Source organism: Chondrus crispus, genomic scaffold (genome assembly GCF_000350225.1).
Source record: "Chondrus crispus Stackhouse genomic scaffold, scaffold_67, whole genome shotgun sequence".
NCBI lineage: Eukaryota > Rhodophyta > Florideophyceae > Gigartinales > Gigartinaceae > Chondrus > Chondrus crispus.
The window spans coordinates 80140-104720 of NW_005178620.1; the positions used below are offsets into that span (position 1 = coordinate 80140).

General features: G+C 51.1%; 7 protein-coding genes; 4 read left to right on the top strand and 3 right to left on the bottom strand.

Annotated features, from left to right (window-relative positions):
- Window positions 1-898: 898 nt before the first annotated feature.
- On the bottom strand, window positions 899-1684 carry CHC_T00007240001 (hypothetical protein). The gene is made up of 2 exons (XM_005710763.1): window positions 1553-1684; window positions 899-1480 (listed from the first exon to the last, which is right to left on the bottom strand). The coding sequence occupies exons 1-2, from the start codon at window positions 1682-1684 to the stop codon at window positions 899-901; spliced, it is 714 nt and encodes a 237-aa protein (XP_005710820.1).
- A 714-nt stretch (window positions 1685-2398) lies between these two features.
- CHC_T00007241001 (hypothetical protein) lies at window positions 2399-4532 on the top strand. XM_005710764.1 is given in 2 exon segments: window positions 2399-3082; window positions 3083-4532. The coding sequence occupies 1 exon segment, from the start codon at window positions 2399-2401 to the stop codon at window positions 3080-3082; it is 684 nt and encodes a 227-aa protein (XP_005710821.1). The 3' UTR covers window positions 3083-4532.
- A 2273-nt stretch (window positions 4533-6805) lies between these two features.
- CHC_T00010212001 (origin recognition complex subunit 2, ORC2) lies at window positions 6806-7897 on the top strand (the record flags this gene model as incomplete). The annotated part of the gene is made up of 1 exon (XM_005710765.1): window positions 6806-7897. A coding segment is annotated over one exon (1092 nt), but the record flags the coding sequence as incomplete, so codon positions are not given.
- Window positions 7898-8004: 107 nt separating this feature from the next.
- Window positions 8005-8946, bottom strand: CHC_T00007243001 (hypothetical protein). The gene has a single exon (XM_005710766.1). The coding sequence runs from the start codon at window positions 8944-8946 to the stop codon at window positions 8005-8007; it is 942 nt and encodes a 313-aa protein (XP_005710823.1).
- A 1750-nt stretch (window positions 8947-10696) lies between these two features.
- CHC_T00007244001 (hypothetical protein) lies at window positions 10697-12367 on the bottom strand. XM_005710767.1 is given in 2 exon segments: window positions 10697-11983; window positions 11984-12367. 1 exon segment carries the CDS (start codon window positions 12365-12367, stop codon window positions 11984-11986), a length of 384 nt encoding a protein of 127 aa, XP_005710824.1. The 3' UTR covers window positions 10697-11983.
- Window positions 12368-16673: 4306 nt separating this feature from the next.
- Window positions 16674-16844, top strand: CHC_T00007245001 (hypothetical protein). Its single transcript, XM_005710768.1, has one exon. The coding sequence runs from the start codon at window positions 16674-16676 to the stop codon at window positions 16842-16844; it is 171 nt and encodes a 56-aa protein (XP_005710825.1).
- A 5577-nt stretch (window positions 16845-22421) lies between these two features.
- Window positions 22422-23147, top strand: CHC_T00010067001 (Putative PCSF-30). The gene has a single exon (XM_005710769.1). The coding sequence runs from the start codon at window positions 22422-22424 to the stop codon at window positions 23145-23147; it is 726 nt and encodes a 241-aa protein (XP_005710826.1).
- The last annotated feature ends 1434 nt before the right edge of the window (window positions 23148-24581 follow it).

Sequence of the window (24581 nt, forward strand, 5' to 3'; positions counted from 1 at the left end):
GGTTGATATTTCTTTACGGGAGAGATGTGTTTTGTTTTGTTTACGTTCTCTGGAGAACTATTGGACCGGGCATCAGCATACGAGAGTTATGTGGAAGCGTTAGCAGGCATGCTTGTGAGAGTCTGCTTGGTGCATTGTAGCAAGCGAAATTGACCACCTGTCCCTTACGGTATCCAAGCACAGATGAAAGTGGGATTCTCTGGAAGAATTGCCAAGACGCTGGAAACAACGTTGATTTTGCGCAGATGCAAGAGAATGCGCAGGCCATCTCGAATGCCAAGAGTCCGGTACGTTTGCAACGACATTTAATTATCATTTACCATGAGATGATGAGCTAGAGTGCCACAAGTATCGGAAAGCTTGCAGTGTGAAAGTTGTCTTCAAAGGGAGTGAGTGTCCTGTACAGTATCTCTGACACAGGGCAACTGGTTGCTCACAAGCGGCGTAGAGCGAGCGAGTGGACAAACCTACGTGATCACCATCACAACTGTACTGTGCGATATACTAAAAGTACGGTACAGCAGGAGATCCGAGTAGGGTATCACGGGGATGCGTTTCAAAAAAAAGGGCACTGTAAAGCCGTTCCAGGCTTGAAGAAATATCGAGACTATCGATACGCAACAGAGCGGTAGATAGTATCTAGTAGATACTATCTACCGTATCTACTAGATGCTGTACCCAAGGGTGCTGTAGAAATTAGGCCAGAATGAGAAATTCGTTTTGGCATACAGCAAAGCGTCCGTCTGCATGTCGAGTCATCAACTGGACGTCGCGTCGGTCCACTTGTTCAAAAACCGGGGCAGATATGATGCCGATCGTTCAGTACAGTACACTACGTGTAGCCAGTTAATTTAGTTGTTGCAAGACATTCCAACCCTTCAAGCGTTCCCCAAAACCGTTACACTCCGACCTCCCCGTCCTCCATCCTCTGCTCTGCCTCCCGCACCGGGCGAAAGGACCTGCGGTGAATGGCGCACGGTCCAAGCTCCAGCAGCGCTTGCACATGCATCTTGGTGCCATACCCCTTATGCCTCGCAAAGCCATACCCCGGAAACCTCGCGTCCATCTGCACCATAAGCTCGTCTCTACAGACTTTCGCCAGCACGCTCGCCATAGCCACCACCTCCACGCGAGCATCGCCGCCCACGACGGCCTCCTGCGCGACGCTCTCCTGCACGGCGGGGAGGGTGCGGTTTCCGTCGACGAACAGCAGCTGGGGGGCGACGGGGAGCGCGCGCACCGCGCGCGCCATAGCCTCTAAACGCGCGTTGAGGATGTTGTCGCGGTCGATCTCAGAGGGCGAGCACTCGCCATACGCGAGGATGAAGGCCGGGTGCGCGCGCAGCGCGGCCGCGAGACGCGCGCGGCGCCGCGCCGTGAGGCGCTTCGAGTCGTCGAGATGCGGCAGAGGCGGCCGCGCGAGGCGCGGGTGCAGGAGCACGGCGCACGCGACGACAGGGCCGGCGAGGGGGCCCGCGCCCTGCGACGGGAGATCGAGTTTGGGTTAGTGATTGAAGAATGGACGCGCGGCTTTGTCTGTGCGGGCGCTTACGACTTCGTCGACGCCGGCTATTAAGGCGTGGCTGGCGGGCGGCGGCGAAAGGCGGCGGATTTGATTGCGCTGGGTGCGGGGGGTGAGCGTCGCGACGATGGCGAAGGCGGGTCGGGAGCGAGAAGAGGGCATCGGGATGGGCAAGGGGGGTGGGCGTGGTAGGTGGTGGGGGAGGAGATCGTGGTGGTGAGCGCGGGATCTAATGATTTTGGGGCGGTGTAGCGCATTACAGCATTTGGTGAAGGGGAGGGTTTTGCAGGGTTTTCGGCCACGTGTGGGTAGAGTGTAAGGCGTGGACTGAAAAGCGAGTGTAGAACGATGGGGAAACAACAAGGCGATAAGCGTGAAGCGCCACGAGTGAGTTTACAGCGCAGGCCTAGTCATAACGGTGGCGAGGGGGGAAGGGGAGGGAGGTGTCGGACTGGGGCGTGGAGGCCCGCTCCCATGCTAGCGAGACTTTTTGCGTGTGCCGCACATGCACTTGCCCCTCCGCGGGGCCAGCGACACCGGGGCGCGGAGCCCTGCTCCGCGCCGCGCCATTGGCTCGTGGCCGGGCCGCGGCCCGCCACGTGCTTGTTGTCACCAGTCAACACCGGGCCGCGGGCTCGGATCTCGCACGGGACACGGCCCCGCTCACGTTTCGCGCGCCACTTGGTGCGCAGCGGAAGCGCCCCGCCCCGCTCGGGGCGGATTCTTGCATATGGGCCCGCGGAGGGCGCGCCGAGTGGCCCGCCCGCTCAGCGGTACGTGCGGCCCACATGCCCCTGCATACGCCAATCGCAGACGCTCCAGGCGCGCTGCGTTGTGTGGGGCACGAGGCCCTTACTTTCTTTGCATCGTATCGCAATGCTCCTCAGGGTGCCCGGTTTACCCCTTGTCCTGTTTGTGTCGCCTCGATTCGTCTCCCATTCGCTTTTTCTTTTCGCCTCCCCCTTTTTGACACTCCCCTTCCTTACAAGCACACCAGCCCCTCTTTCTCCTCCTTTTTTTCATCCCTTGCCCCGTTTATTCTACTTTCCTCCCCCCTCCACCCAGCCCACCACCCCCCCCCCCCCCCCCCCATACCTTCTCTTACCCGAGATCATCACCTCCGTGTCCTGGTTCCGACGTTACATCCCCCCCGACCTACCGACCTACCCGCCAACTCTGAACAACGCCCGAGACAATTCTTCGCCTCCCTCCCCCACTACACTACCTCTTCCACACTTTGCATTTACAAAGCCCGCCATTTTTCTTCTTCCACTTCTCACACCCAGTTACCTCTACTTTTCAAAAATCTTCTACTTAACCCCCGCGTTGTCTCTGCCCTTCCTCTACAAGCCTCCGTCTCCTCCCTCTGTCCCAACCTCATCCGTTGAACACCCCTCCTCACGCTCCCCCCTCCCCCGTACCTTCGCAGGACAGTCTGGTACCTCCACGCCTCGTTCCCATATTTCCGCCCACCCACTCCTTCTGCACACTGTCATCTTCTCCGGATGGCAACCCAGCCCCCGGCCCCCTCTGCCCCAGAGGAGGCTGCCAAGCATGTAACCATTTGGAATCGTATTGAGCACCGCAAGATCGCTGGCAACGCCGCCCCACTTCGTCGCAACCTCGAGTCTTACCTCCGTAAGCACCCAGACTGCGAGGAGTACAAGGGACAGGACAAGGACCCGAACCGCGCTCCCATCGACCCCGTCACAGGTCATCGCATCCTCCACCTCAACGAACATGTTCCCATATGGCACACCATGGAAAACAGAAAAGTAACGGGCAATGCTGCCCCGCTACGGAAGAATCTTGCTGCTTATCTACGCAAGCATCCTCAGTGTGAAGTGTATAACAATCAGGACAAGCGCCTGAGACAGACAAATTCCGTCCCGGTTTGGGGGACCCACCCATCGCAGAGCTCATCCGGTGGCCCTCATACTTCCCCGTTCGCTTCAGTCCCGGGCGTGTCGTTCCGGAGAGCTGATGGGGAGCACGGAAATGGTACTCTCCGGATAAATACCGCAGGTGCTTCGAACCATGCAGGGCCTGGCACAGTGGGCCCGATGCGTGATATGCTATATAGAAATGAAGTTGCATCCTCGGCAAACCTCATGGCCAAGTTCGCACAAATGCAAGGCGGTCGTTCACAACATCTCACGCCCCTTAACGGACCAGCACACCCCTTCCAAACAGCAATCCCTTTTGCTGCGTCTTCCCCTCCCTCTGGTTCTCCCGCTCCTGGGACGCCCAGTTATGCCGAGATGGTGTCGTCTTGGTCCAACCAACCAGAATGGATTCGCTTCTTGAATCACACTTCGAGCGGATTTAATGGGCCACCCGCCATGGGTACGCCACAACAATGTCCGTCACAGTTTTATTTGCACTCAGCAATGGATACTGGTGATAATGATGTGAATGGAATCCCGATTCCGGGTCGCTCATCAAAGGATGCAGGGGATATTGTGATGGAAGGTTCTCTAGGAGGGCAGTTGGGTTTCAGTGCACAGATGGGCGATTTGGCACTCTTCTTGGGAAACACACCAAGATCGCTGGATACTGATCCGGACATGATGCAGTTTTCTCCCAGTAATTACTTGACATCGGGCACACCGGCATGCAGTCCGCCGGTTTGGATAGCACACCAACAACAAAACGGACCAACAACACTTTCTCGAAACTAAGGGATATAGAAGTGCTCACTTTTTTCTTTTTGTATGTTTTGAATGTATTTTTGGATGCGAGGGATGTTAATGGTGCTGAGTTTCGAGTAGTACCACGAACTATGCCGCCATATCATCCCTGTCTATATCCACATGCGGCTGGCGTCCAGTTGACGTCGGCGCAAGATTAGAAAGTCGTTAGAGTGGAGAGCCACACCTAGTGTACTTGTAGACAGAGGAAGGAATGTTGCGTTATCAATTAACCAGAAGAGTGCAGTAATGCTGTTTTTACGTAATATAGTCATGTTATCTTTTCCTGTTGCACGGCGATAAACCGCCTTGTTGCTGCGTTTCGTTTGCTCGTTTCTGTATTGTTTTCCGCATATATATGTACAATTTTCTTTTTGGATCGTTCCCGATAGTACTGGGCAAAAAGGTCATCGGGCCATCGCCGGAATTAGGAGGAAGAATATTTGATTTGTTTATATCCGGGACGATGTCCGCCCCGCCTCATTTAATGTTAATGAACGGCAGCCGGGGCACATGGTGTCGCAACTCACCACCCGATCGTTACTCTCGTCGCAAATCATGACATACCGCCATGACGTTTTTCAACTCAAGAGATCACTTTTTTATTTTCTTATTTATTTTTTTGCCGTTTGTGACTTCAAGGTCCACACCAGTGCGGCGCGGAACACCTACTCCGCTCGAGAGCTACAGTACCGTGTTGCCCTCGAAGGCCAATGCGGTAGTGCGTGCACCCGCTGTTGTGCCGTGCCGTGCCTTTCCAATGGCGCTGTGACATAACTGTATCGCCGGTGCGGGCCGATGCACTTTTTCTCACGAAAGGCCGGCGAGCAGTGTATGCCGCCCGTTTCCGCGCTTCGAAACCATCGGGCAAACGTTGCCCGCACCGCTGATCTCGAACCCGCAGATCTGATCCGGGCCCATGACGTTCAGTTGGAAAGGCACCTGCAGTAGAAATGGAGACTGAGGCAGCAGCGAGTTGAGTGCTTGTGGAATGGCAGCTGTGCAGTTTTCCGGCTGTGCCTAGTTTTCCATCACTATTGCATAAGAGCATATTTGGCATCTACGAAACCTCGTTCAGGTTTATGGCGTACGCGTGTTTTTTTTTCTTTTCTTTTTTCGGCGGGTCAAGCCTTCGGTGTCTGCCTACGTGAAACCATAGACAGAATCACTCGCTGTGGACCACATCGCTACCGCCCCTAGTCGTGTACCTTTGTTGCGGACACTTGCCCCAAGAGTAGAGCTTGCACGTGAAAGAGAAATGACTGTGCTTTCCCACGGGGCAATTGTAGCTTGCGATCGTTATTTGCTGCAGCTGCGAGACATGAGGCATACCATAGGAGTGCATTCCGCGCGTAGAGAGCCGTGAAAACCCACGAGCCGGTGGTTAAAGGCGCTCAACCGCCGTGCTGTTGCACGTACCTATGATACTACCAACGTCATGTGACAATGAAGTGAACATTGGTAAGCGCTACATGTACTTTTGTTTTTGTGGTGGTATCGATCATCGCGAGCTATCCTATATTGTTCACGATATGATGCCTCCTCGTTTTCGTGACCACATCGACTGCCCTGTTGCATGTCCCCTCCAGACTCAGAACTGCATATTAGCCGTCGAGCGTGCCTTCCGTTTCGTACGAAAGTTTGTAAGCACGGAAATGCATCCCGATCTGATGCTCTCCTTTGTAGCGCTTCGCCAGTGTTTGCGTACAGCATTTTCAGACGCCGTTACTTCGCAGTGAGCCTTCAAGCACAAAGTTGCGTGGCACGTAGTGCTAACCGCCATGGGGCCGAGCACCGATGGATATTAGAGAGATAGTTCATCGATTTCCTTCGTCCAAGGCTGAGCAACAGATCAGTGCACTCCGTCCCTGAACTTGTCTCGACCATGGCCAAGACCTGAGATCCCATAACTTCATAACTTACACGAAATGAGTGCAGCTTGAAGATGACTGTGGATTGTGATTGGCTGTGCTTAAACTATTTTCGCGGGAAAGTATAATAGTGGTGCTCCCAGTCATCAGCTCCTTTCACTTTCCCAACACGCTTTCTTCCGGGAAGTGTCCACCTCCCTCCGTCCGATGCTTTTGTAAGACTTTCAAAATCTGCCACTCACTCTCGAAAACACCGTCATCCAATCGCCGAAATGGTGCGACGGAGAGCACGGCCCGCAACTGTGGATGAAGACGCCCCACCCGCGAAACGAACACGAACCCCGAACTCTCGTTATATCGAAAGCACCACTGGGGTGGCCAACAAATCGTCAGACGACGACGTAGTCTTCCCGAATCAACCTGCGCGGGGCCGTGGTCGCGGTCGGGGGAGAGGGGCCAGATCCGGGCTTGCGCGTGGGCGTGGGCGTGGGCGTGGGCGTGGGCGTGGACGCCCTCGCGGCCGGGGAAGAGGAGGAGATCTGGTTGGCGGCCGTGGTGCAACCCGGCGCGGCAGAGGCAGAGGACGGGGCAGAGGCAGAGGCAGAGGCAGAGGTACTGCAACAGGTGTGAAGAACGTCCCATCCAATTCGGCTGATGGGATTGACGACGTGGACTCGAATGATTCAGTTCATGAGACGGCGGAGGAAGACGTGGATGTACAGGCTGAGGAAACCTTTTTGGCGAAACCACGGACTATCTCGGTCGATGATGAATTCACTGGCTCCTCATATTTTGAAGCGTATCGAGGGACTGTTCGAACTTCCAACTTGACTTTATCTTCACTAAACATCCTACCCCCCTCCACCCTTGACAAGGCACGGCAAGAGTTGACCGACCCACTTGTGGAACAACAACAATATCTCGTCGATAGGGTCAAAGATAGGTTTCAGGAGCTTTCGTTTCTGCTGGTAAGTGGCCAGTCGTTGCTGTTTCATGGCTATGGATCCAAGAAAACTTTACTAGATGACTTCGCTACCCACCAATCGCAGTTTTCCACCGTTCTGGTGGTAAACGGTTTCAACCCGACTATAGGCCTTCGGTCCGTCTTGAGTCAGATATCGGTTGACGTACTGCGTCTGGGGCAAAACCATGCAAGGCGCTCATTACTCGACTACGTCGACGCAATTCACGAGGGCATCGGGAATAAATATGTTACTCTCGTCGTGCACAACATCGACGGTTCGTCCCTGCGCTCCGAGGATAGTCAGAAGGCCCTAGCCATGCTTAGCCGTATCAACAATATATTCATTGCTGCCAGCGTGGATCATGTGAATGCACCACTACTGTGGGACGGTGTGACCTATTCCAAGTTTGCATGGGCTTGGGTGAAAGCGGATACATTCATACCGTATGACGTAGAAACCGTGTATTGTTCTAAGCCGCTTCTACGAGGAGGTGGCGAACGACAAATTGAGGGGGCTATCGCACTTCTCAGATCCTTATCAGAACGTGCCCGCAAGGTGTTCCGGCTGTTGGCAGAAAGACAGACCGGGGGAGAGGCTCTTATGAGAGAGACAGAAGAAGCTTCACGAAAAGGGACTCAACTGCGAACCACCTTTAATGACCTTTTCGAACAATCGAAGTGTCAATTTCTCGTCTCTGAACCTGCTACATTGCAGGTTATTCTCACGGAATTGGAAACACATCAGCTTCTCGAGTCTCGACGTGGAGTTGATGCCGCTGCCCAGCTTGTCATTCCTTTGCAAATATCGCAGCTGCGTGTTATTTTGAAAGATATAGCCCCAACAACGTAGATACATTCATACATTTCAGGATGCTTAGCTTGTGCAAATCAAGTGACTTGTCCAAGGAGTCGGTGAGGCGTCGTCGCTCGAAATCATGCTCGATGTCAAGTAGGAACTCATTCATCATGTGCGATGTATGCAAGTATGACGGACCATACCAGAGCAACGCAATTGACGTAGACAATCTGAAATGTCTTCGGCACAAGTGAAAAATTTAACAGTTGCGCTGCAGGCCATAATGTCCAGTTCGCTTTGGTTGATGGCCAAAACTTTTCCCGCACTGTCTTTGACACTTCACTGAACGGATTTCCTTCAAGGGAACCGACACCTAACATAAATGCAGTGTTACATACCGGAGCGAACAACAGCTGGTCACTCAGAAGCTTACTGATCACGGCATATCTCCCCAGAAACAATCTGTCTAGAATCCCATACCAATAATGCAGAGCAGGTCCCAAGGCAAGCAGTCCCCAGATGCCCACTGATGCCGATCTACGCATGTCAAGGACAAATTGTCCGTCGCCGCGCTGTGAAATTTTCTGTGCCAGAAGGTCTCCGAGAATTGCAATCAGCCCCGTCGATAATGCCTTAGTACGCACCGGGTTAGTCTTGATGGCACGCACGTACGCAGCGAGTAGAAGCGCGAAAATTCCCTCCTCTCCCCCTCCGCCTCCTCCGCCACCTCCTGCGCCCCCTCCCTCTCCTCGACCCTTGTTCCCATTACCAGTTCCACCCTTTTCATGGTCATTGTCCTCTTCCTCATCCTCGTCTTCCTCGTCCCACCAATCGGGCAGTTTGTCGGGAACCTTATCAAAATGCATCATAGACGAGTATCCGATTTGTGGGCTTCCAGCTACGCAGGCCCACGCTGGACTCTGATCTCGGCGCCATAACCCTGCTGGCGGTCTCGTTTCTAGGACTTGCCAGGTGCACACCAGACTTTGGCATCTCCACGCTCTAGATAGAATTTCTCCTGATGTGCGCGAATGAGTCCTAGTAGTTGCAATGGCGCTCAAGAATCCACTCTGACGGCCAAGCCTCAAAATGGATTGCGCCATATCACAAGCGACACCAGTGAGCAGTTCAGAGCTCAAATCGACTGCGTCATTAGGCCCCTACCGGAGGAAGACGTGAAAATTGTTCTCCCCAGATTTCTCACGTGCATGCCTGGGATAGGCCTGCCGCTATTGCTTCGCGAAGAAATTTGTCAAAAATTCGAAGCACAGTATTGGGCGACTCCGAAAAACATAAATTGTGTACACACAAATTTCTTTGTGTATGTGTGTCGTATTTTATGCCTTGGCACGGAAATGCATGTGAACAAAAATTTGTGTAAGACACATTTAATGCCAATTCACCCTCAGTGAGGTGTCAGCACGCCGGCGGACGGATTGCGGTACTCCCTTCACGCCCTATCCTATGATACTGACGAAGGAGCCGCTGGCTTGGGGACAAATATCGGGTGCCGGCTCCTCGTCGGAGTCGGCAACATGAGCCATGTAGACGTTGGGCTGCGGGGTTGGACAGCGGCTGATACGACGGAGGAAAGTGTGGAGGGAGGCCAGATCGAAATAGGAATGAGGTTGCCGAGGGGTGGGATGGGTTGATCGGACAGATCGCAGAGAAATATTTGAGCACATGGTATGATATAGGGTGGTATAGGTGGGTGCGGATGTGCGTTTGTGCGTTTGTGTCTGTGCACAAACAATTACATCGGGAGGGGAACGAAGAGCAAATCGGCGGTTTGTGTATGCACAAACACCTCCGACTCAATCAAAATCGGCGGATTTGCGCATACACAAAATGTGTTTTTATGTTTTTCGGAGTCGCCCATTGTCGGTGCACAAAACGACCGAATTTACTTTTAGACTGGCTTTTTTAAATTTTTGTTGCCATCTCGACCCGGGCAACGTCTGGTCCCTTCTGCGCAGCTCCGCCACCGCCACCGCCCCTTCCATGTTCAAATTCGGCCTAGCAGTCTGCTATGATGAACATGAACCACTGTGTGGCGTTGCAGTGACAACGCCTTCATCACAATCATTCCAAACCATCCAGCCCGTTCTACAGACAATGCAAGCACTTCGAACCTGTGAACATCGACGAAAATGCGATTCAATGGCGAACGGCGCAGAGACAACTGCGCCTGTTTCGTCATGATGAATTTCGCGACAAGTCGGCTCAAGAATAAGGATCAAGCGACAAACGTTGAGGGTGTGGGACGCCGAGAGCGGCCAGCCCGTTGGCCAACCACGGAAGCGTAATGGTATGATTACAAGAGTTGATATCACCGGAACGATGGTGAGAGCTACGGAGACTTTGGGCGTCCGGAGTGGAAACTGGAGTAGACTGTCGGACTGGTCGAGGCAGGAGGCGGTGACGATGAAGAGGACGAAGAGGACGAAGAGGACGAAGAGGACGAAGAGGCCTTGCAGGTTTGGTGCCATTCATTCTCTCCGCTTGTGAAAATGCGTTTTCAGGGCCAAGATCTCACTTTGGCTACACTTCCCGTTACTGTATGGAATGCTCAAGCGTGGCACTTTGATTCGCGGCAGAAGGTTCTGGTGACAGGGTTCGAGGATGATGTGGTAGTAATCCATCAGGTGCTGTTATGAAGAGTAATCGAAACAGGTATGCGCTTGGAGAAAATGGCAGTTAGCGCTTAGAGAAGGCAGATATGTTTGGTAGGACACACGCTACGGCGCAAGACATGATTCAGTTCTGGTGCACAGCGAAGTCGTGCTGTTTCTGCATCCTAGCCCAGTCGAACGCGTTGGGACTCGAGGACGAAGAATAAAAGAAGACTTAGAGTACAGTAGGTTGAAGCCAGTAAAGGAGTACTTTTTGCACGGCTCTAGCGATGTCGTGTTGTCAAGATGGAAATCGTGAACGCGGGCGCGACCCACTCTCTCGGGCATACTTGTGCAAGCCAAAATCCCATTTGGCTGGCGACTCCAGCATCGGATCGAGACCAGTTAAATCGCTGATTATCGCATCGACCAGCTCAAGTGCAACCGCTTTCGACAGATGCGTTTTATCCTGACCACCATTCCCAGCAACTCAATTATCGCTTTTCCTTCTGGTCCTCTCTCCGCTTCTTTCCAACATTCTGTCAACCTCCACGAAAATAAAGTCCCCTGCGGTGGCGCCGTCATTGATTTGAAGCGTATTGACGTGCTGTGAACGTATCGAGACGCGCAAATGGTTGTCCAACTTGCCAACGAGCCACGCAGTAGAAACAAAGCGGATGAGGAGGTGGGGAAAAAATCAGAGTCTGCGCAGAGGCAGAGGATGCGATTACACGTTGACGCTTATCTTCGGATACGAAGTATCGCAATGTGCCGGTGAGTACAACGGCCTCACTACGGAAACAGTTTACCGGTTCGTAGATATGCCTCCACCTTGCCGAGGCTATAAAAGTCGTTCTCAGGCCTAGACATAGTAGCGGCTTCATCACAGAAGCCCGGAGTTCCTTTCTTCGACCCCAACCTGTCTCCAGTTCGTTGACATGAGTCAAAGTCCACTATTGTAATCGAATCGTCTTCGCGAAACATGATGTTTTCGAGACTGATGTCGTTGTGACAGTATCCGAGCTGGTGGAGATGGCTTACACCACGTCGCACACTATCAACTACTTTCATATTGTCTACTTTTTCTCTTTTTAACCAAGTTCGTTGGTATAAAGTTTCGACGCATCTCTCTAGACACAGACCAACTACGCGATTTTCCTTCACTACGCAGCCCATATATCTCACAACGTTGGGATGCGGGCTCTTTGACAAAGCCTCGAGCACTTGCGCTTCGCACAAGAAACGAGCAGGTATCTTGTCAGGTTCATTGGCGTTGTAGCGAAATAGCTTCGGTATCTTCACATATCCAGTCTCGACAATATGCGATTGACTGACGCTGAGATTGTGGTCATATAACGGGAAGATGTGATGTTGTGGAATGAGGACACTGCTCAACGTCGCGACGTTGCATTCGTCTATTTTCTCCGGTACAAGAACCGATGACTGAGCTTTGTAATAATTCTCACCGTCGTGGAAGGTGACATACGACGCTTGAAACTGATTACATTCGTCTTGAAATTCCACTTTGTCAAGAATTTTCATCTCTGGCACGCCTCTTATGGCAATAGCGTGCGTATTGCAAGGCGGAATGATTCTTGTGCTGGCGATTTCGATTTGTCGTGCCGCGAGCAACGGCAACAACGAACACGACAGTCAAATGGGATGTTCGATCTGCTCTTTGACAAGAACAGAGCATCGATCGGGCGATTGTGGGGAGTGCACAAGGGAGGAAGGGAGGTGCAGCGGGAGGCGTTCTCGGAAAGCGGATCGAGGTGTCAGGACAACCGTTGAGATAATGCTTTCCTAACAGGTCTGGATGCCGCGGGCCCAGCGGACGCTGCGCGCGCTCAATTTTTCTGGTGAGTTTTTTATTCTTGCTGCGCGGATGCGGATGCGCCGTGCAGCAAACCATCTCGTTTTAGGTTCATCTGATTGGAAATTAGACGCATCTCAAGACCCAGTGGCTGGGAAAATCTAGATATTGAGATGCCCTCTGCACAGATGCTAGGGGGACTTTATTGACAAGGTCACTTGTTCTTGTGCAAAGAAATTTCCCTTGGGATCAATCACTAGCTCGGGTTTTGTACATAGCTTCATCACCAATGTGCGGATATAGAACAATCGAGAACAGCGACGGCACCCGCTCCCATGCTCGTGCTGATTGTCATTCAGCCACCTGCCATACTTCTAGGAAGTATAGACGGACAGTAGACTCGGATATATCTTCCATGGACACTGGATCAACAAAAACGATATCAGAGACTTCTGAAGAAAGAAGAGACAGGAAGCGCAAAACACCCCAGAAAACCGCTTCGTCTACGAAGGCCCCGTCAGCAACGAAATAGTGCCACCGGAAAGGATCGAGAACTCAATCTTCATATATACAACACTTGATGCTTGTCAGTTTTTCACCCCGGTGCCCTCTTCCCTATCTGCTCAGAACGAAAAAAAGGGAACTGGGGCGACCTGCTTTGTCGGAAGGCGGATAGGGAAGTCAAAACAACCGCCAAAATGTCGTATGATTCCTCACTTGCGTGTGCGGGCAACTATAGATCTGTAGCACTGTTTGAGCTCTAGGGAGAGCCGCCACGAACGAATTAAATGTTTTCCCACATTCAAGATGTCACCCTCTCTCTTGTATCCCGTTTAATAGTCCATATGGTCTCACGAATAGCGCCTGTCTTCGCCGCAAGCGCTCACCACTGTCCCCCGTACAAAAGAACCGAACCGCTTTCGACATCACCTTGCGACAAGCAATCCGTCGCTACGGTACTGCGAGTGACAACGTCAACAGAAGACGCTTGTCACGAAGGCCAAGGGGTATGCCGGACCACGTGGCCAAACTCACCCATCCCTCTCTTCTCTGTCCCTCCGTTGTGGACCTCGCCTGTCCTTCCTCCGTTTTCGCTGATATTAGGTACGTGGGGTGCCATACGTAAGGTTACAGCCGATGGCACGAATCTTGCAATCAGGAATATGCCAGTGCCGGCGGTTGATTCATAGCCAAAGGTTGCTTGGATCCATGTTATGGTTTATCCACTGTGCTACTTGCATCGTCATCTGTGTCCGAGATTGCTGTAGCTGATTATTCGGACGGTGAGATAGCTGCATGGGAAGGGGGCTCGGCGACGGGAGGCAAGCCTGCATCCGTGCGCAACTTTGCAATAATCTTGGCAAGTTGTTCACTCATATCGTTTAGTTTTTGCTCTGTGCGTTGAGCTTGGGCTTTGCGATTCTCCGCCAGGGCTTCGAGCTTACACGAAGAGCATCTCCTGACATGACTGCGGCGCCGAAATCAGGCGTATCTGCGCAGGAGTGGACGCGAGTAGCACTGCGTTTTGTGACAGGAGGGATACGATGGACTTTGCTTATGATCGAGACTTGAGCTGGGGACGACAAATAAACGGGCTACCAACTAACGGCGATGAGGTGAAAGCGTACATACTGCGAGAGGAATTGTGAGACTGGGAGTTACGATGGTGGCAGGTGGCAATAATGAAAGTGATATCGTTTTTGCGTTTCAAATGAGCGCAGTTCGTCGTGCCAACGTGATTGAAAATTCACGTTTCCTTTCGTGCCAATCTACTGTCATGACTTTACGCGAAGAGAAAACCACCTCAGCGATCAAGGTTAAAAGCACACAACATCAGCTCTTTATCCATGTCCTGTGATACGTGGAAGCTGTCAGCAAAGAGTCGCAAGTCGCCATGCCACCCGCGTCAGTTCCGCCACGCCCCGACGACAATGATTGTTTAAAAGCAGTCGATTTTTGAACCTCGCCATGTAATAGAAGTACTAGTATATATTCTCAAGTACGCATCCACTGAATTCTGGCAAGTGAATCACTCTCGTGCGGGATTCCTTGAATGTGTTCATCACCATTCTGTGGATCACTTTTGACACCAGCGCGTATTCCTCTTCAATAATAAAATTGAAACCATCTCCAGACACCAGCTTCAGCAGTCCCTCACGGACAACCAGAGCATCTCCCCATTCCATGGGCGATTGTGTCACTGTTACATGCAGTCCTTGCCGACGAGTCCCTAGATCCGCCGTGCTCGATCACCCATGACACCCGCGATATATGCAACAATACAGTACAAACCTCCTGTTTTCAACGACGAGGGCATTGTGGCTCGGCAAACTTTGAGCGGGCTCTAATGGTTCATCTAAGCTTGACGCCGCCCACCTCATCGCACTGATTGGAAGAAAACCTTCCTTCCTCACCCTCAGCTTCCGCCCAGTTGCCGCCTTCGGACTCCTCCAACACAGCATGCCCACACCGGTCACCTTCATCCCGTTACTCTCATCATCTATGCGACGCCCATGCGCGCTCGATGCATTATCTCGTCCTTGACGGCACCACCTTCGGCGGCACATCATTGCGTGTCTCCCGACGCGCGAGACGGACGCCCGCGGTTTCGTCCCCCCTCAGGAGGGTGACGTAGTACTCTAGGCAGGGCGTTGGGCAGGTGAGGATGCACTCGGCCTTGTATCCAACATCCGCTTCGTTGGGTCACGCAACTCGCACGTCGTAGATGAATTATGATGCGCTAAGTGGAACTACCCGGGCTCGTGATTGGATGTTCGGAAAGGCATCGACTAGCAGAACGTGAACTCATTGTTTCTTTGGACACAGCCAATGCGAGTGCTTAGTTTGGCGTCCCAGATCTGGCAATTTGCTTCCCCCTACACAATTGCTGTGAGTTTTCTGTGCGATTTCCATGCCTTCCCCGACATGCTTAGTGATCAGCACCGCTTCCACAGATTTTTGCATACTCACTGCTATCAACAGCGGAATCACATTCCCAATCACCCTTCTCTCCGTGCATGCTAGCTAGCTGTACACTTCGGTTCCTACTCACCACTTTGTCTGTTACTCAAAAAAGCCCAAATCACGCCGTGCCTACATGACGGAACACATGATTTCCTACCACGCTTTCCTTTCAAATCGTTTCTCTTTGTTTCCTCTTTTTCGATCCCGCTTAGGTGAGGAACTTGTCGATCTTTCTCGATGCTTTAACGCTCCTGGAATCTCAATTCCATTTCTACGCATGCGTAGAAATGGAATTGAGATTCCAGGCGATCTCGCATAAAGTCAACCCACTTTATGCGAGATCGCGCCAAGTCCGACTCGGTAGCCGGTCGACCATTCGGCAGTCGTTTCTCCAGCAAACTCTTGGAGGTGCGATATTCCGCCTCTAGACAGGAGCGCTGAGGTGCGAAAGTTCCCCCAAGCGCGTTATTGACTTGCGGAACCAAAGCAGTCAAGTGTGGAGTGGCGTCTTCGATCCATGCATTGGACGGCTTCCTCATCTCCACAAGTGGAGTCATCACTTCATCAATGGCTTCATCACATATGGAGTGGCGTCTTCGATCCAATGCATGGCGGCTTCCTCATCTCCACACAAGGTATCTTTGCTTTGATGCAATGACGTTCACACAAGAATGGGAAAGCAAGACCAGGTTTTGAAAGAGGGCATCGAAAATGATAACACAAGCGAAGAAGAGGATTGCACCAAAATTTTGAATTAGTGCATAATTCAAAAATTTGAACGAGTAACAGTTGTTTTGTGCGTTATTGGGCGACTCCGAAAAACATAAATTGTGTACACACAAATTTCTTTGTGTATGTGTGTCGTATTTTATGCCTTGGCACGGAAATGCATGTGAACAAAAATTTGTGTAAGACACATTTAATGCCAATTCACCCTCAGTGAGGTGTCAGCACGCCGGCGGACGGATTGCGGTACTCCCTTCACGCCCTATCCTATGATACTGACGAAGGAGCCGCTGGCTTGGGGACAAATATCGGGTGCCGGCTCCTCGTCGGAGTCGGCAACATGAGCCATGTAGACGTTGGGCTGCGGGGTTGGACAGCGGCTGATACGACGGAGGAAAGTGTGGAGGGAGGCCAGATCGAAATAGGAATGAGGTTGCCGAGGGGTGGGATGGGTTGATCGGACAGATCGCAGAGAAATATTTGAGCACATGGTATGATATAGGGTGGTATAGGTGGGTGCGGATGTGCGTTTGTGCGTTTGTGTCTGTGCACAAACAATTACATCGGGAGGGGAACGAAGAGCAAATCGGCGGTTTGTGTATGCACAAACACCTCCGACTCAATCAAAATCGGCGGATTTGCGCATACACAAAATGTGTTTTTATGTTTTTCGGAGTCGCCCATTAAAGTGCTAGGCAATTCTGTATTACCGCTGATGGGCAGATTACAACCGAAACATCGACCTGTTTATATTGCTTTTGTGGCATGCAAATCACGTTACATATCTTCGTTCCTGATAATTAGCTATCATCGTTCAGCCGGTTTCCTGCATAAATGGTGGAATCCACAACAATTCAACTCTCCTCGATTGTCTGAGATTGTCTGAGGAACTTGTACCAGATTGAAGAACTTAACTTGTAGACGTGCTTGAGATCAGCGACAAACTGCGTAAAGTTGCGTAAACAGATCTTTGATGCTGATGCAAATTAAAAATCTAATGCATTTAGCAGGAAGTGTCCTAGAGTCAGGACTTCATATGCAATCAACAAGCCTTCTGAAGCTGAGAAGAGAGGTCATATTCTCTGAGCCTTCAGTTATTCGTGCTTTCCCCGAAATCAGTGTTATTCGCTGCGAAAATGAGTACAGGCAACTCTACAGTGTTCCAACGAAAAAGAAGTTAAAGACATGTCCCCACATATTCCTGTCAAGTGTGTACATCCTCGGCCTCCTCCCGGAAGAGCGGGTAACGGAGAAATGAAATTCAATTCTGGCCATTGAGGAGCCCGGCAACGCATCTCCTTTGCTATTTCTGCAGTACCTGCTTCATATATTAAAATGTTGTACTCCTGTTTTGACGCATCGAAATCGGCTGCAAGGGCAATTAGCTCGCCGTCGTAGCTTAATGAAAAGTGCGACTCGAACGGTTTAGCCCTGCTGTAGAGGCTCTGTTCGACATGCACCTGCTCCTTGCTTTCTAAGTAATAAATATTCCATCCATCGATGCTGCAGTTCCCGCGCCGGTCACATGCAGACTCGCCAAGAAATATCACAGCACACTTGCCATCTCTCGATAGCTGCAGCTCCAACATGCCCGAGTTCTCCTCGGAGGAAAAATTACAATACAGTTGGCCCGACACTATATCCCAATACCGGAGAGATATTTTGTATTGCGTACCTGGTTGAATTCTTGAGACGGCTTCCACGAGGAAGCGCCCACATTTCGAAAACAACAGTCTCTGAAGTGAGTAGGCTCTATCCGGAATGGGCAAGAAACGAGTTTGCAAAGGACGTTCGGCCCTTAACACAAACCCCTTACTTTTCGAAACCCCTGGCGGAACGATAATTCGCAAAGGATCAGGATTAATTCCGAAGTCAAGAAGAGAGACCCATTCTGTTGGAGACTGAAACGTCCTCCACTTCATGTTTGTCTGAACTGCTGGCTCCCAGACAGTTTCGACTAGAGCATCACCGCATTCACTTACTTTTGTCGACGTGTATTGCAACTTGACCGTCCGGCCACGGTATCCGCCTCTATCAATCCTGAGTGTAGCCATGTGTTCATCCATGGGTGAAAAAGCTACAAGGCATCTTGTATCTGTTGCAGAGTGTTTGTCATCATATGCATCATGCAGAAATCTTGCCGGCAGTTCATAGCGAAAAACGTGAAAGAGACAAATCCCTGTATCAATGGAATCACCTGCGTCTATTCTGAGCATGTAAACAAGAGAAAAAAGATTATAGATGATACAGATAAACTTTCCCGTGTTGGACATCTCGAATCCGTTCGGCATTATTGAGTGAATTCGCCTAGGTAAATTACATTTGGCTTTCAGCTCCTTTGCAGTAATGTCCCAGACTTCAAGGCTGTAGAAGGGGTCCTTCTGCAATAGGACAACTGTATCTCCACTTTGTGGGCACAAGAGGGGACCTGTTCCCGTCTTTGGTATTTCCATCTCGCTTTTCTGTTCGAGCAATGATCGGCGGCGTCGAATGCCCTGGATGTGCAATCTCGCAAGTGCATAAAATGCGTAACATACCTTGCCCATCCGCAAGAGATGAGAAATTGACAATCTTTTAAAAATGTTGTCCCAAACATCTCGTTGAACGTGCGAAGAACTGCGATCATTTTTTTGACAATGCAGTTGAGGAAAGCGAAGATCTGAAAGGCTTAAATATCTTTCACGATGAAGATTGCAACGAGTGGTTTCAACAATTGATTGCGACGATGCTTCTCTGCCGGTCATGACGTGATGCGATGGAGTGAGATTTTTGCAGAGTTTGAACTTGAAGTTGTTCAAGATACTTCGTTTTAAACTTGTTGGCAAAGTAAAGGGGGAATAAACACTACTTCATAGTTGCATGAAGGGAGACCATTTGGGCCGCCTATCCGCCCTGGAAAGCATAACGGAGTTGGAACAAAGTCGGGGAGCCAATAATTTGCGTTCCGTACGAAAGAGCAGTAGGCGATACTACGCGCGAATTCGCTTCCGTAAAGTATGATGCCTTCCAGGTCCAAAGACATTCTGCCAAAATAGTGAGAATCAAAGGCTTTAAAGCATGCCTACTCCGAAACTCGTACAATGGACAACGATTGTCTACATGAGGATCCATAGCATGAGAAACTATTACAGAGTCAAACATCGGGCCTCGTAACGCTCTGAGAAAGCAATGCACCCGAATAACTCATCCTTTTTCTTGTATTCATTAAAACTGTGTTTTAACATCGGATATCACAACTGCTTCGAAAACATGATATTGATTTTATCTAGAAAGCATACAAACATGGAACCAAGGCTTTGTTCGGAGAGTATGAAGTTAGAAAAACAAAAATACATGTGCCTGTTTGAGTCAAGGTCTGGGCAGTTTTGAAACGAATACGTCCAGAATAGCTAAGTAGATCATACGAATGTGGCTACAGAATGCAGACCACACCAGGGCGAAGGTGTGACTGGTCATACCTTTTCATCCTACTGCAGAGCTTGACTGCGATATGTGGTACGCAGTACGTAGACTTCATAATATGCCTAAACATTATTTAGGCAGACCGTTGCAATTTCAGTTATTACTGCTGTGCAAAACCTATTGTATGACGATCAAATCGAAGCCCAAAATTTCGCTTCTGTGGTGAGAACTGTAGTCTCCTCTGCGACACAGCTGTAGTTTTGGATTGTGCAAGCGCCCGTCATCCGTTCATTGACGCACCACGCTGCAATGGGCCTCCAAGAGAGGAGGGAGGGCGTACTGACCTAATCCTTGACTACATTCCACGAAATTGAAATTCGGTCAGCCCTCATTGAGAGCACCATTGTTAAATGTCGCTTGCATGCTCGAGGCAAAGGGCGAGCAAATAATAAGTCATAATGAAGCTCACGCCGCACCAAATTCGGCACTGTTTTTCAATCAGCCTCTGTTTCATCCATGTTACTACGAGGTCGTGCTTCTCAAGCACATCCATCAGACACGTAAGCATGGAACTGATCCGTCTCATCCTTCTTCAGTTCAGCTTCTGTTCAACTCCTCTTTCAATTAAATTGAAGCCCATTACTGTAAAATGATCCCTAGTGTCTATTGGACCGTTGTCCTTATATGCGGATACTATTCGACCTATTTTATTCTTGACTTGCGCTTCCGCGACAAGAAAGAAAAAGGTAGCCCCGCCACCGTACTTGAATTCTGACTTGGGGACAGAAAGAACTTTGTGAGAATTGCATAATATGCAGAATATTATTCTTCCTGGTCGTTTTTAGATATGCCTGGAAAAGAAGATTTTTTAAACCACCTTAAAACTGCATGTAAAATAACTTCGAAACCAAAAACGCCAGTTTAAAAAGGGAACTATGTACTCATTCTGCATTACGATTTTAATCTTTCTGCGAATTCAAAGCTGCTATCCCGGTGTTCTGCGAGATGTTATTACCGAAAACAAGCACGTTAAGGAAATAATGTCCAAGATAGATTTTTAAATGTTCAATTTAATATATATATCTTGCAATAAAAAGAGCTGTCCTCATATGGAACAAGCCCCGGTCGGATAGACACTCTAGCATTTTCTACCGGCTGACGGTAGCTCTTTTATTGTCTCACGGCTGACAAAATTATGGCACAATATCAGCTAGGGAACCACCTGCGATATCAGCCCAGTGCGACAGTGCCGGCGCGACACACAGCATGTCGCCAAACGCAACGCACAAGCTCCTGCATGTGTGGTGATATTGTAGTGATATTGAGGATCATGCCCAGTTTTCGCTGTTATGGACGGTGCCCTGGAGCAACCTTCGATAACACCGCTGTTATCGAAGCTGCCCTAGAGGGACAACCCCAATATTCCGAAAAACTACTGTTATCGAAGGTTGCCCTAGTGTCTATTGGACATGTGACCTCATATGAGGTCACTTTTCAACTTATTTTTTCTCGACTTGTGCCTTCTCAACAAGAAGGAAAAAGATACTCTCGCCACCGCAGTTGACTTTTGCGCTGCGGAAGAGTAGAGTTTGGTGAGATCTGCACGTCTTTTCCAGCCATTTTTAGAATGTCTACAAAAGAAGCCTTTTTGATCATCCTCAACACGTTATGTGGTGATATCTTCGAAACCAAAACGCCTGTTTAAAATATCAACAGACCATTGAAACTTCATTGGATTCTTAGTCTTTCTGTGTATTCACAACTGCTATCCCAATGTTTTGCAAGAGGTTATCGCCGAGGGAATAAACGGTAAAGAAATGGCGTCCAAACTGACTTTATAAAGTTTCGATTAATGTATATATTTTTGCAAAAAAAAGCTGGCCTCATATGAGGCAAACTGCATGTCAAATAGACAATAGGGCACCTTCGATAAGAGCGGTGTTAACCTTCGATAACAGCGGTGTTATCGCAGGTGCCCTAGGGCAACCTTCGATAACAGTAGTTTTTCGCAATATTGGGGAACGGATGAAACGAAACAGGCTCGGTATGAGGGGGTGTGCGGAGGCAATCTCGACGGAGACATAGTTTCAACCTGTGCGTTTTTTGATTAATTGGGTATGCTTTCCTCAGGCGTCGGCCGAGAGACAAGTGTGTTGTCACATGGGGCACACTCGGGCCGATATCACCTCTCGGGCCTCCCATGCGCCCTCGCCTCCGCCTCGAGATACATGTCCAGCCCTCGAACTGATATCGGCCCACTTGCCCCGTGTGACAACGCATATCTGCTCCCCATCATTCCCCATCAGTCCCCATCGCCTCCGCTGCACAATATTGTGAGAAGTGCTCGAGAACCTTTCTGTAAATCTTGTGAAAACTTGATAAGTCGGCAGAGAGCATCTCTTGCACAAGCGCAAATAATAAAAACGTAGAGAATTTGGGCAGCGATGATCGCAAGCTTATATAAGAAAAAACTCTTTTGGTCTACAGAATCTTCACAGTTTTGTGTTACGAGTCATTGTAATAAATTTATGGCTGCATGCCTGTCTTTAAAAGTTAAATGCCCTGTGTGGTGCCATTGAACCTGAAGTTGTTTTGCGTAGTTTGCCTCGCCGCTGTACCCTCTGAGGCTAGAAACCACATGCTCGTCTCAGGTTTTCAAACGAAGATGACGCAAGTACTCAGAGTTCAAGGCCCCTCTGGGCGTCGGTGTCTGGGGAATTCTGGGTGTTGTGGATACTGTACAGACAACAGCTTGAGCGTGTCACTCACCGACACGTGGACACGTATACCACGGACCAGATGTGTCATTGAGGACACCAAGTAAAGTACAGTGCACTGTACAAGACTTCTCCAGGTCTTTTCATGCTTTCCACACTTTTCTAGAAACTTTGTCCAAAACCCTCCCCCAAAAAATGGACAGTTTATGATTAAAGCATCCACATCACACTGCGTTGACCCGGAAGTGTAGTTGCTCACCTTCACCACTCATCAGTTGCACACCAGGCGCGAGGGCATCCCACATAGCGGCAAGAAGCGTGGTGCACGAGGGGAAACTCAAGCGATGCCGTCGATCGTGTCTGGCGACACGGCAATAGCGCCCCTGGGGAACCAAGTATTCCGGTTTGAAGTCGAGAACGGTCTTGACGAAGTGCGTCGCCTTGACGAGACGGCCTCTGGCACCTCGACGGATTTGTGCCCATATTTCTTTTCTCCAAATGGATGCACGAGAGGGGATCGATGCCAATGGCGGCACGCGCGCAACGACAAGTTAATTGTGTGCAAACATTACTTGCGGGGGCTGTGCAAGAAGCAGGACTTGTGTGACTATCTGCACTCAGTTGACTACGGACGAATGCCAGAGTGTTTTTTCTTTTCAAAATATGGCGAGTGTTCTAATGCTGAGTGTCCTTATCGTCACGTGGACCCGGAGAAAAAGAGAAACGAGTGCCCGTATTATGGCAGGGGCTTTTGTAGACACGGGCCCAAATGCCGACATCGACATGTGAAGAAAGTGGCCTGCTCAAACTATTTGTCCGGGTTTTGCAAAGATGGACCAGATTGCGTGTTTGGACACGCGCGGTTCGAGATTGCACGGAATGTGGACGACGAGGATACGTTTAGCAATGGGATTGATCGGTTCGGGTTTGGACGGTCGCGCGGACCCGCGCCAAGACTGATTACGTTGGAGAACGGGATGCTAGCGACTGCAGCGGCGGTGCCCGGCATGCCGTTGGGGCGGGCTGCAGCTGCTGGAGGGTCGGGAATGGCACCGCAGGGCAAACGGTAGAGCACTGCGGCCAGCCCAGCACTCGCTGTCTTACTCGAGAGTGTTAATTTATTATTTGTGACCAAATAGCGTCGCCGAGAAAGTATACGTAGTGTAGTAGCGGTAACCCACCGACAGAAACAAACTTCAGTATGAATAAACGTTGGATGCAATCACCTCAACCTTTGCCGCCTCGCATACCGTCTTGCATCCGAATCCTGTGAGTCCGAAGTATCCAACCATTCGTTCCTCTTCCTCCGAGACGCGGCCGGTCTCCCCCTCCTCCTCCTCCTCCGCGAGACCTCATCCTCCCAGCGGCACCTGGCACTCTCCCTCTCCGACTCTGTACTATCCCTGCGGACCGCATCCGCCACGGACCCCGCCCCCTGCGACCTCTCCCTCCTCCTCTGCCTATCAAGCCTCCTCGCCTGCCTCAGCTCCCTCGCGCGGCGTCTCATCTCCTTCCTCTGAGCCTTTTCGGCCCTATCCCTCGTCCTGCGCGCGGCCCTCCGTGCCGCGGCGCCGCTCTCCTCGCCGCGCTCGGCGTCGGCCTCGACCGTCTCCGCGAGCGCCTCGCGCACGGCGTCCGAGAACGAGCGGCCCACCAGCACCTGCCCCACGATGGCCTGCTCGCGGCGGCGCACGGCGTCCGCCTCCGCCTCCACGTCTGCCTCGGCCTCGTCCGTCGGCGACCGCGACGGCCGCGCCGCAGACGAGGCGCGCGCCCGCGCGTACCACTGCGCGTCCCCGCCCCGCGACGTCGCAGGCACACGCACGCTGTTGCCCAGGTAGTAGTGCCGCTCCTGCGACGACACCGCGTCCCACGTGAACGCGCCCCGCCCGCCCCGCGTGCCCGTCTTGCGCGCCTCGGAGCCTACCAGGTCCATGCTGGAGGGAGGTGGGCGGGAGGTGGATGGGCGGCGAAGAGGTGCAAAGAGGTGCAAAGAGGTGCGAAGAGGTGCGAAGAGGGGCGAAGAGGGGCGAAGAGGGGCGCGGAGGGGAGAGGGTGGAAAGTCCCCGCAGAGGACGGCATGCCCCCCGACCGAAGCAGTGGCGCAAGTTATCTGCGCTGTAAGCAGTAAGAGTCGTGTAATGAATACGTGGCAGAACGTGTACACAACGTGTACACGTAGGAGTTGTGCTCGCTGTAATGGTTTCCGCACATGTACAGTAATTTTACAGTACGGCTCGTAGTCTCATGTCTCTGTCTGTCCAGTATGATACACACAGCCACGTGGATGGCGCTGTTGCGAGAACGTCATCCAACGAAAACGCATGTGATCAGATCTGCAGCTCTCTCCCCCAATTGTCCTCCCTCCCCCCCCCCCCCGCTGCAAAAAGCCGTAACTCTCCTTAACTTTCAGTGCCTGGTTCGATACAGTATAGTGCTACCCTATGCCAGTGGCACTGACATAGGGTAGCACTATATCGCGACCCCCCCTGTACTGCATGAAC

Bases quoted from the DNA above. Each gene is read 5' to 3' on its own strand.
- CHC_T00007240001 (XM_005710763.1), bottom strand. From the start codon at position 1,684: ATGCCCTCTTCTCGCTCCCGACCCGCCTTCGCCATCGTCGCGACGCTC. The intron at 1,481-1,552 runs GTAAGCGCCCGC...CTCCCGTCGCAG, and splicing joins TAGCCGGCGTCGACGAAGTC to GGCGCGGGCCCCCTCGCCGG.
- CHC_T00007241001 (XM_005710764.1), top strand. From the start codon at position 2,399: ATGCTCCTCAGGGTGCCCGGTTTACCCCTTGTCCTGTTTGTGTCGCCT.
- CHC_T00007243001 (XM_005710766.1), bottom strand. From the start codon at position 8,946: ATGGCGCAATCCATTTTGAGGCTTGGCCGTCAGAGTGGATTCTTGAGC.
- CHC_T00007244001 (XM_005710767.1), bottom strand. From the start codon at position 12,367: ATGGTTTGCTGCACGGCGCATCCGCATCCGCGCAGCAAGAATAAAAAA.
- CHC_T00007245001 (XM_005710768.1), top strand. From the start codon at position 16,674: ATGGGCAGATTACAACCGAAACATCGACCTGTTTATATTGCTTTTGTG.
- CHC_T00010067001 (XM_005710769.1), top strand. From the start codon at position 22,422: ATGCCGTCGATCGTGTCTGGCGACACGGCAATAGCGCCCCTGGGGAAC.